This window comes from Chenopodium album, chromosome 5 (assembly GCF_948465745.1).
Source record: "Chenopodium album chromosome 5, dcCheAlbu1.1, whole genome shotgun sequence".
Classification (NCBI taxonomy): Eukaryota; Viridiplantae; Streptophyta; class Magnoliopsida; order Caryophyllales; family Amaranthaceae; genus Chenopodium; species Chenopodium album.
The window spans coordinates 10,323,903-10,336,578 of record NC_137838.1 but is presented as its reverse complement, the minus strand read 5'-3'; the positions used below and the strand labels follow the sequence as shown (position 1 = coordinate 10,336,578).

Sequence of the window (12,676 nt, the reverse complement as noted above, 5' to 3'; positions counted from 1 at the left end):
ACGTGTCAAGTCCTGATTGGTTCAAAAAAATAATCCCAGCACTCCTTCCTTTCCCCCCATCGACTCACTTTAACACCACCATTGCCTAGTCCTCCGGTGGTCGCTGCATGCCTTGCTGGCGTCGCCGATTTCCCCCCTCCCTAACTCCTTCCTATTCCCCACACAACACCAAGCGAACTAACCCCTCTTCCACTCCCAAAAACTCCAATCCGCCCCTCCTCCACCATGCGCGAAACCTTAGTGGCTAGAGTTTTTGATGGTGGGCGAAACTTAATTCCTCTCAAGGTTCTAGTGGCGACTAGGTGGGCGTGAAGTTTGGTTGGGTTTTATTTTTATTTTTATTTTTATATTTTTGTTCTTTTTTTTTAATTTCTTTTTTGTTTTTGAATTTTTTTTATCCAGTAAAATTGTGTCATGTGGCAATTAAAAAAAAACTAAATAAAAAAAAAACCAATTCAACAGGTAACCGGTCAATGAGATTGAAGAAAGAAAACAAACCCTAAAAGTTGGGATTATTCTAGAATAATTCAAAATTGGGTTTACTTGAAGAAAATGGAGCAAAGTTGGGATTATTATTTACAAATTTTCCTTAATGTTTTGTTTTGACGGGAATTTTATATATAAATGCATGCAATAGTTACAAGTTATGTAGTATGTTCGTAAATTTCAAAATGCATGTGAATCATATGTCACATATCTCAGTATGTGAATTGATTAAGTTTGTTATTATTTTTTTCTTTTGCAATATCTTTTTTTGGAATGGTTTTGAATTTTTTTAAAATAAGAAAGAAATTGATTAGTTACAAGTTACATGTTTCAAAAAAAAAAAAAAAAAAAAATTTACAAGTTACAACTTATGTTGTTACATTAATTAATTTAATTAAATAGTTAGAAAAGAATGAGCAAGGAATTAAGTTCACAAATGTGTAACTTGTATAAAGGGCTAGTCTAATATATATAGTGTAAATACAAGTGTTATTTTGCCTACTTTTAACCACAACCCGGCCTCCATCAATAAGGAATTTTTGTCCACTAAACGGAGGAAGTATACATCTTTTGTTCCACGGAAAAAAAATATTTACTTTGTTTTCTTATACACAGATTCTTATATGTGGCTAGCCACATGGCGTGACCACTTCACATATAAGACAATTAATTAAAAATAAGGGGGTCAAATACCCTATGATGACGAGCAAATGGGGTTATCTTGACGTATGTGGGTAACTTAAATGAGAAAAAATGGTTACTCTCTTACATAATGGAATTATTGTGTGATTTTTAAAAAAAAAAAAATAAGAGCTACTCAAATGTTTGAATAAATGGGGTTACTTATTTCTAAACCAGTTGATATTACTAATATTAATGAATTGAAGTTACTTTATTGGACAAAACAAGGTTACTCTTATGAGAAAATTGGGTTACTAATACATATAAATAAAGATTATTCTTATAAAACTATGTGGCCACACTGTGTGGCTAGCCACATACAAAACTTACTCTTATTTATATATGCAACACACATTTTTTCACGGTATTTAAGAAAAGTGAAGATCAAGTGATTTAAATATTTAATAAAATTAAAATGAGGGTGAGAGATGATTAGGAGTATAGTTTAGTGGGCCATGTGATTAAAATAAAGGAAATAGTACAACTCTAACAAAACAACTTTTGAATTTTAGTATGTGGCAAGTATTGTGACATTTACATTTTAAAAAATTGTTACAAGTATTAAAAAAAACGGGGGAAGTTTATACTTAAAGCTAATTAAGCAATTCAATAACTATTGCAAAAAGTAATAAGAGAAATATATTTTAACAAGTCTCTTTTATCTTTTCATAACATTCCTTATGAAGCATATGTATGCACTCCATAGAAGAACCCTCTTAGGCCTTTTTTTTTTCATTTTAAAAAAATATTCAATAAAATTAAGGAAAATTTGTCAGAAAAAATCTTTTAAAAGCACTATTTGACGAAAAAAAAAACCTTTTCAAAGTTTTTTCGTTTTAAAAAAACCACCACATCCATTATTTTTGCGAGAGGAAACCTATTAACTTAATTAACCTCTAATTAATCTCTAATTTCCTCCCAATTCTTCTAACTAACCTCTAATCCATCAAATTACTAATTAGATTTAATTTTTATATATAAATAAACCACCACCCCAACCACCAACCAACCACCCTTCCTCTTCCCCCTCCCTTGGCGGCAACCCCCACCCCACCCCCACTGAACCCGTTGCCCGGATCCACCTCACCTCCAACGACCTACCTCCACCGTCGGCCGACCCTCCCTCCCTTATCTCAGTCGGCGACCACCACCTCCCTTCAAATTTTTGGCCCTAGTTTACTCAAATATGCTCAAATCAAGTCCAAATCAAATGCAATTTGCTTTTAAATCATCCTAGCATCACATATATAAACATAATCAAAGCCAAAACAAGTATCAATTGCAAGCAAGAAGCATAAAATAAAAAACCCCCAAATTTATTTTCTAGGGTTTATTTTTCAAAATAAAAGGTGGTGGTCGTCGGCGGGGATAAAGGGGAAAAACAGGGTTGGACGATGGTGGAGGTAGGTCGCCAGAGGTGGGGGACTTGGATGGCGGGTCTGGTGGGGGGGGGGGGAGGGGGTTGCTACCAAGGGAGGAGGAAAGGGAGGAGGTGGTTGGGGATGGTGATTTGTTTTATATATAAATTAAATATAATTATTTATTAAGTTAGTGGATTAGAGTTTAATTAGAAGAAATAAGAGGAAATTAGAGATTAACTAAGTAAATTAGAGGGTAATTAAGTAAATAGGTTTTCTCTCGCAAAATAAAAATAAAAATAAACGTGGTGGTTTTTTTAACCAAAAGGCTTTTAAAAGGTTTTTTCGCAAAATGGTGCTTTTAAAGGTTTTTTCTGACAAATTTGCCTAAAATTAATTTTATTTCAGTAAATATAAGCCAAGTTCAGTAAAAAAAAATAGTTTTAGTTCAATAAAAATATGTTCAGTTCCGTAAAAATAAATAAATTTTAAAAAGAAACATAATAGAAAATCTGTAAAAAAAAAAAATAGTTTGGTAAAAATAATTTCATTTCAATAAAAATAATTTAACTTTAGCAAAAAAAAAAATTTATTTCAGTAAAAATATATATTATAATTATAGAGTCAGTTAATGAGGTTAGAGTCAGTTAATGAGGTTTCTCCAAAACCTCAATCCAAACTCTCATGAGTTTAGGTTTTTTATTTTATTTTTAATATCCTCCCATGAAGTAATTTCCATCATATATATTTTTTTTAATAAATTCCATCTTTCGTATTATTTTTTCTTTCTAAATATATAAATGTATATTGTGCGGCAGCATGAATACACTCTAGTAATACCAATTCAACAAAAATAAGGTAAAGTGAACATGATATTCTCCTTTTAATTCCAAAATAACTACCACGTGCACACACACACCTCCTCTAGATGTTTATTCTCTTGCATTGTTATGGATATACACTATAAAAATTTATAAAACTAATATAATAGCGTTAAAATAAACGGATTGGGTAGTAGTTTGCAAATTTTAAATTTTAAGGTAGTTGTTCACAAAAGTGGAAACATAAAAGATAGTTAATTGGACTTTTTGTCAAAAACTACCTAATAAAACAAAAATTTTGTGAAAAGGTAATATGTGGTAAAAAAAAAAACTACCTAGTAAAAAAAAATGTTGTAATGCAGTAAAAAAAACTACTTAAGAAAAGGTAATATGTGGTAAAAGGCTAACCTATACTGAATTTCCAACGTTGACTAACTTCAAAACATTCTTGAAACCACTGCTTAATTATATTCTCAAAACTAACACAAATTGCTTGAAAATCGCCTCCACCATACCTAAACCACCTTTCAACCCCAAAACCACCACCTCTAATTAACCCCAAAAACCACCATCCCAAAGCACTAATCTACCATCATTAATGCGGAATATCCTCCAACCACTCCGAAAATAACCTTACCATCTTGAAAACCAACCCTCACGGTGGTTTCGGGGGTGTTTTAAGTTGGATCAATGTCGTAAAATTAAGTCTACAGTGGGATGGAATTCGGTCAAAGGTAGTATTTTATAACATTTTGCCTTTTATTAGGTAGTTTCTTACAACATGTTTTTATTAGGTAATTTCTCACAAATTTTAGATTTTATTCGTTAGTTTCTCACAAAAAGTCCTAGTTAATATATAAAAAAAAATAATAAAAAATTGTGTTATTATATACTTAACAAGTTAAACCTAACAAACTATAGATATTTTGATTTGATTGCAGAATGAGTACGGAGACATATATGACTGTGTAGATTTTTATAAGCAACCTGCTTTCGATCATCCACTATTGGCAAACCACACATTTCATCCCGAGGTTCAAGTGAATACATTGTTATTGAAATTATAAATAATATCGAAGTAGTATTTATTTACATCTCTCTTATTTATGATTACACTAATAACAGATGAAACCATCTAGTTTTGCTTTTATAAAAACGTCAACAACTCCCCAAGAAAGAAAGGTACTTACCAATATGAAGCCAAGAGGTGAGGGTTGCCCAACAGGAACAGTTCCTATCAAAAGAGTGAGCAAGGATGATTTTATCAAAATGAAACGATTTACCGAAGATTATGCGTCAAGAATCAAAAGTAATAGTTTTGAAAGTCATGTAAGTGTTTTTAATCTAGTAAAATTTGCAAACGAAATGCCAGCTTTAAGAGGTATAATTGTTACTCCCTCCGTTTCATAATGTTAGTCTCATATGGAATCAATCACATAAAATAAGAAAAGAAATATATTTGGAATCTAACATTAAAGTACAACATAATTCATAATTAATTTATCTTATTTAATTTTTTTTATTTTTTATTAGGAAAACATAAGTCATAATTGCATAATTTAAGGTAAAAATTTCCTTACATGGAGTCATGTTATCAATCCACAACCAATTAATTCAAAAAAAAATCAAGTTATAATTGAAATATATTCAATATGGGTAGATCTTTTTGAAACACCCAAAATAGTATATGGGACTAACATTATGAAACGGGGGAGTACAGGTTTTTATTTTCTTATTTGGACAACTATTATTGGTCATTTAATCCTCATATGAGGAACAAAAACTAATCTCGGGTTAGTTAGGTATACTGTGAACTTAGGTGTGTATAAAAAATTTGACGACCTTAATGAATGTAAGCTTGTTACATAACTATTTATCGTTTACTCGATCAGTTTGCAGTTGTTCAAACATCTCCTAATCCAAGTGAAAAGGTTTATAATGGTGCGAAAGGTGTGTTCAGTTATCATGACCCTAAAGTGAGCGATTCCCAGTATACTTCAGGTGAAGTGACAATTATGAATGGAGATGACACCATTAAAGTGGGATGGACAGTAAGTCATCATAAACCATAGTTTCATTCATACTTTGTTTATTATATACACATAGTATATATCACTTGTTTTTAATAATATAAGTTTCAAAGGTTATAATTTGTCATTTTTGATTTCAAAGGTTATAATTTGTCTTTTTTGATTTCAAAGGTTATAGTTTTTCAATTTTGACCATATCTTTATATCTTTGTCACAAGAAAAAGTATAGTATGGAGTATCATATTTGGTATATATGTTCATTCATTGGTTTCATTTTATTATGTGAATTTTAAAATATTATCCTTTAAATTTGTGTCTTCTTTATTTTTTTTGAAAATTTTCTTTTATAGTTTATTAAATAGTTGTGTTAAATTTGCTTCCTTGTGATTGATAAACACTTTTTTCGTCTATTAATGCAGATTAATCCAGCAATAAACAAGGACAACCGCACTCGAGCTTTTCAGTATTTCAATGCAAGTAACGATAATTAAGTTTTTTTTATTTTTTTTATTTTTTTTATCTTAATTCATATACATATGATGTTTGCTAATTATACTTGCTACTGAAATACCAACTCTACCAAATGCTTATAATCTTATATGTACTAATGCCCTAATGGTCAAAGACTAGAATTGCATTTTATATTCTATCATACTTTTTCACATAAGAGTCATTTGGTCTTGAGAAATATGGATATAACATAAGTCTCTTCATATACAATTTTTAAATATTCCAATTGAAAAGAATAACATTGAGAATTAAACCGTGACGCGACCTTGGAATGTTTGTTATTGATTCCTTGTTTGATGACCAAAACATTTTGTTGAAACTTAAAGATATAACAGCAAAGTGATCATTTCATAAACTTGAATAAGAAGTATGGAGCAACATGTTTTAGGGCCCTTATTAGAGTTGAAATGAACTGAAAATAATCGTATGAGAACAGACCCTTACACTAGTACCTCACTAACATGCAAAAATTGTCACTTAGTGTCGTTACAATAGAATGAATGGTGCATTGTACATTTGTACATGTGAACTCAAAATATCATGCATGATACTTTGTACTGTATAATTAATTGTTTTTTTTTTCTTTTAAAAATTTTACAGGCTGGTCAATCACATTGTTTCAATATGTTATGTCCTGGATTTGTTAACGTTAATAAAGATCAACCTATTGACTTCATACTTGAACCAATGTCAAGAACTGGAAAAAAAATATATTCTCAAAACTTCAATATTTTTAAGGTAAATGGTACTGAACTTCGTTTTTTAATTTAGTGGAGTATTACTTATTATTATTATTATTATTTTTATTAATAGTTGTTGCTTTATAAATACCCCTAGTTCTTTTTAGTTCTACTGGTTAGTGTAAATATGAAATTGAAAAAAATTATTGAGTATTGTGAGGGCGGGGGTAATAAAGTTAAATAAAGTCATAAAGTATGAGAAAGATGTAAAGAGACGGATATATGTAAGAAAAAACCTAGGTAAAGAGGTAGGGTATTTAAAAATATGAACTCCGTAATTGCTATGAGGTTTAAGGGATAAGACAGTATGAGAGGCCATAAATAAAGAGGATGAATCATCGGAAGCTTAGTTAATGGCCGGAAAATTAAGAGTGGTAGTCTTTCACAAAAAAAAAAAAAAAAAAAAAAAAAACTACCCCCGAAGTTACGGGGTCATTTTGCCGAGTTCCTTCGACACTGACCCTCATGGGATCATGTCCATTCCGTCTTTGACAAAAAAAAAATTATAAGGTAATTTTTCGCAAAAGCTTCTACTGTATTTAAAAGATAGTTTCAAGCGGCAAATCTATACTACTACGGGCCTGTTCTCTTACGTTGAAATTCAGTTCAGTTCAGCTCAACTCCTAATTTCCTTCTCTTATAAAATATTCAGTTCAGTTCAATTTAGCTCAGTTCAGCTCAGTCAATGAGAACAGGTTCTACCTCCGTTACAGGTTATTCGCAACGATTAGACATTTTCCCTCTCAACTCTTTATTATGCCACGTCAACGTAGTAATATATCAAAAGACGTTTCTAAAAAGGTATCTACGCCACGTCCCCAACTCAACTCCTTATTATGCCACGTCAGCTACTCAATTCAATATATGGATGAGAAGGTTTCGAAGACTTGACCTCATCTTAAAAGAGAGGTTATTGTCTAACCATCTAGGCTAATAGCCAATTATGCTTTAATGTTACACATACACTAAATAATATTATATTATGAAAGTATTGAAACTACACACTACATATTATTAAATGCTCTTAAAAATTAGCAGTTGCACACCTATAAAAGTAGTATCCTGGGCAACGCTCGTGCTACTCACTAATTTTCCTCATTAAAAGTAGTCTCTTTATATGTTGCATCAGTGGTCAATATAATGGCTAATACTAATATATACTTGTATGTTTAATGTGTAATAATTACAAAGGATCCGAAGGATGGAAATTGGTGGCTTGTGATAGGGTTTGAAAACGAAATACAAGGGTTTTGGCCAGGAAAGATATTCAATGGATTGGCAAATTCAGCCACTTTTGTTTCATTTGGCGGAGAAGCATATGGCCCTACCGATCAACCTTTACCACCTATGGGAACGGGTAACAGAGGTATCGCAGACCCACTATATTCGGCTTCTGTTCTTGAAATTGCAGTGTTGGATGAAAATTTTAAAGAAGATAATGATCCTAAAGAAACTGAAACATATATTGATGATCCGCATTATCTTGCCATCGATTATGGATGGTCTAATACATTTGGACGCTTGATGTTCTACGGTGGTACATTTCCACATATATGATGTATGTAGCAATGTAGTATTGCTAATTCTATTGATAAACATTAATATATAAAGTTCTACCTTTTTAAGAAGCTTCATTATATTTCAAGTGCTTGATAAAATTAGGGTGCTTTAAAAATGTCTTGAACAAAAACGTAAAGGGCCTAATGGGATGCAATTATCGATTATAAAATTATTTAAAAATTATGCTACGTAATTTAATTAATTAAATATCAGATTTTGGCTAAATCAATTCTTCCTTTAAATATAAGGCCACGACACTTAAAATATTATGTTTAACTAGTACAATGCCCGTGCGATGCACGGATTATAATATTAAATAAGATTAACTAATAATATGCGATATTAATCCAATTTATGAGTAATAAAAATATGAAACAAAACTATCATGAACTGTATACTGTGAACGATATGTCGTTGTAGAAGTGTTTTTGTTAAAACTTCTTGCTTCCTGATCATATAAGTAATCATGCAATAAATAACTGTCTTATACGAAGAAAAAAAATAACATAAACAAATCAATTTAAGCTCCACACCAACATATACACTGTTTGAATAAAAATTAAATTATTCGACTCTAACCACAAAAATCTAATTAAAATACTTAATGCCTTTCAATTTCTACCTACTTCGTCCATTTGTTGGGCATTAATAAAAGTCCATGAATTGTAGCACTGCAATGTAAAAATTGATTACAAAAAAAGTAAGAGAGTTTAACAATGTAGATTTAAAACAACGTTAGCAAATAATGAATATTAATTTATTTATTAATTAGTGTTGAGTAATACCTTCTCATGGCAAATTTTGAAATACTTCTTTGTATACTACATTATTCATAGTATACAATTCTAATATTATATATAGAAAATTTACTTATGGTAATTTGCATTTGATTATATATATAATAGCCTTAGAAATAAAAAATCTTCTATACATAAAATTGGGAAATAAATTAAGAAATTTATAAAAAAAATGTACTGTATCTTAAGACGTAAGATAATATTCTACAAAATATCTTAGTATATAATTTTATTTCTTTTGACGGGTACTATCTTACCATAGTCACTTACATGCTAGATGTTATGTGTGTGTGTGTGTGTGTGTTTTATATAGTATGATATTAAAAAATTGATTTCATGAGAATTTTTATTAATTTATGTATTTATTTAAAATAAGATGTATAGAATTTTTAAAAAATTAATAAACGACAGCGAATCGAGACATTTATCAGTCTCACATTGAGGCACTTGTATTTTAGTATAGTATATAAATATAAATTTTTTTACCAAATTAAAAAAAAAAAAAAAAAAAACCCTTAAAAAAAAAACTTCATAATGGACATTTAGTTGTTGATGTAATCCGCAATTAAATGTCCATTAATGTCCATTAAATGTCCATTATGGCTTATTATCATTAGTGTCTCACATGGTTAAGGAATCTAATATAAACTATATTCATTGATTATCACATTCAAAATATCATACTATTAATACAAATAGAAGATATAAAATTAATAAGATTATCATGTTATTAAGATAAAACCGTTTAAAGAAACACTCCATATAGTCATTGAAAAACTCATAATGTAGACAATTTATTTTGTATTCAAAATTCTAACATTATTAAGAGGTCCTAAATTTTTTTATTATATAAAACATTAAAAGTAGCTAAAAATCATCCATTGTTGGTATTGTCTTCCTTTTCAATCTTAACTACGACCTTCTTTTTGTTAGTAGAGCGTTGTGCCGAACTTGTTCATCATCAATCCCTACATTTGTAGCATCATCGAGAGGTCTTTTTGTTGGAGTGATAAAGGATACATCAGGGTTTTCATTATCACATACAACGGTGGCCAATTTCTACAAAACACAAATACATAGTATATATATATCAATGCATATTATAAAAAAAAATAAAAAATTAAAGTATAGAATTGTGGTAGATTTTTAATATATGACCTTATCTTTCTCGACAGAAGATTTACTTGATTCATCCATAGACTCATTTTCCACATCCTTTTTCCTGAAACATGATAAATTAAATAATACGTTAAAGCTTTATTAAGGATAAATATTTTTTGAATTTAATAACATGAATTATTAATTACCTGCAAACCACCATTGACATCCAAGAATGATTTAATCAATTGTTCATCATCACTTATTCTTAGGATAGTATACTTATCCCAACTATGACTAAGATTGTATTTAGAGATATGAAATCGGAACAAAAATTTCCTATCGATAAGCATGTCAAGTTCTTCGGGAAATGAATCATCTTTTCCATCCTACAAATATATAAAATATATATATTTGTCACAATTATTAAAGAATCAATCGAAGCAAAATAATTTAGAATAGTTGATAATTACTATCATTGTTCAAAACTATCATAATGAGTATATACAAAGCCAACAAAAAATGTGATTAAAATTATACACCTTTGATAACTTTTCTTTCAAATCCATTGCAGATATTTGCAAAATTTTATAAACTTCCCGATCAAACATAACAAAACTGGCAGTTCCACTATCATCCTCTACTATTATTGTAAGTTTATACCGGTAGAAAATGTTATTGGAACCTGACATAAGTTGTGTTTTTTTTTTTTATAATAAATACTAATTAAAATCTAATATCAATTGTAATTCAATAATATAACACCAATTACCTTGGTGGTGCAGATTTGACGTGTGAGTCACATTTTTTGCACCAATATTTTCCGCCACCTTCATAGTCAACCTTTTTGTTACAATTCTTGCATGAGTTCTAATACCACTTGCTATCATATTCGATAGCAATAATAGTAGCATAAGTCACACAAAAGCATTCCTATGTAAAAAATATATTAAAAAAAGTTAATAATTTATTTTAATGTCAATATAATTTCCATCAGAAAATTTTGAATTATAAAACTTATATGTTTTACCTCATTAGTCTCATTAATCTTGTCTAGTTGCTTTCGTTCATTCAAATTTAAGAACTCATCTGATATTGAATGTGAATTTTGACTTGACAAGTGACTTATTACATGCAATTGTGAATTTTTTTCACCTTGAACGCTAAAAAAATATAAAAAAAATGTATTAGTTTCAATTAAATTGGAAAATAATAATAATATACAATATGATAAACAATGTCTAATACCTTCGTTTGTAATCTTGCACCTCAGGTATATCCTCATTATTGATGAATAATTTTGTCGCCCATAACGAATTTGATATAGAAACTTCATCTAGAAAAGTTATGATCATGGTAATTTGGTTAAATACAATTATTAAATTTAGACGAAAAATTACTTATCATAATTTAAATATATAAATATATATAATAAAATATCACCTCTAAAAATCTTAATCTTAGCAAATTGTAGTACTACAACTATGGGTCCTTGGATGTCATCTTTAGTAGTAGACTCCGAAAGTTGTTCAGCATATTTTCCATACAATACACCAGTCAGCTTGTTTTTGCTACAAAATACAAGATAATTGTAATTGAAGTCTAACACATAAAAAAGAGTTTTAATATTTAAAATTACATTATATAAGTTACTGCCTTATATGTATAATAACAAAATTCAATAATGTGAAGTATATAGGCTAATTCAAACTGATGAATTCCTTACTGCAGGTCTTCTAGCTCAATTGTCAATTTGTAATTTGGGGTATCAGTTTTTGAAATATTGATAAGATCACTCATGCCAGTAAGCTCTCCAATAACATCTATAATTATTTATAAAAAATATTAGTTGATTATTTTATAAAATACGAAATTTATAAAAAAAATGGTTAATAAATTGATACAATATATCGTACCTACTAAAATCACCTCATTGACCTGTTGTTTAAGGATTTTGTCGAAGGACACAAAATCAAATCTGTATTGAGGAAGTTGTGCATCTTCACAATCCCTAACAATAGTCCTATAATAGAAGTTCACTTTATAGGCATGGCTAGTAGCCAAATGTTTGCCAGCATTAGTAATCATTCCGAAGCTAGAGATAAAACGGGAAGTGCCCTCTTTTACAAGACCTTCAAATCGTCGAATGAGTGATTCTTTGATAGTTGCTTGTATTTTGGATCCCTGCGTTTATCATATCAAAATCAATTTTGCACTATAATTTATGAGTAAACATATTACAAAAATTAAACACATCTAAAAAACGAAAACTTTATGAACCTATAATAGTATACCTTCTCATCAACTAAATAACTCAAGTGAGTTAAATTTTTTTGGATTGGAATAGTCAGATTGGTACCATAGTCTCACAATGCGAACTTTTATTCTCCATTATTCTTTTAAAGGGGTAAGGTCAGATATCATAGTGAACGCCATTAACAATATATTAACCTCGATAATATGACCTTGATATAAAATTGTTACGACTTATATGATATGACTAATATTTATATAGCTGATAATACAAATAATATTGCATCCGATTTTATTATTTGAATGTATATGATTTGATTTTAATATGTTAACTATATTTTA

At 29.4% G+C, this 12,676-nt stretch overlaps 1 protein-coding gene across 1 annotated transcript; it reads right to left on the bottom strand.

Annotated features, from left to right (window-relative positions):
* Positions 1-9,895: 9,895 nt before the first annotated feature.
* Positions 9,896-12,473, bottom strand: LOC145632572 (uncharacterized). The gene is made up of 9 exons (XM_081684937.1): positions 12,441-12,473; positions 11,998-12,265; positions 11,808-11,904; positions 11,525-11,652; positions 11,330-11,417; positions 11,112-11,244; positions 10,959-11,014; positions 10,142-10,205; positions 9,896-10,042 (listed from the first exon to the last, which is right to left on the bottom strand). The coding sequence occupies exons 1-9, from the start codon at positions 12,471-12,473 to the stop codon at positions 9,896-9,898; spliced, it is 1,014 nt and encodes a 337-aa protein (XP_081541063.1).
* Positions 12,474-12,676: the final 203 nt, after the last annotated feature.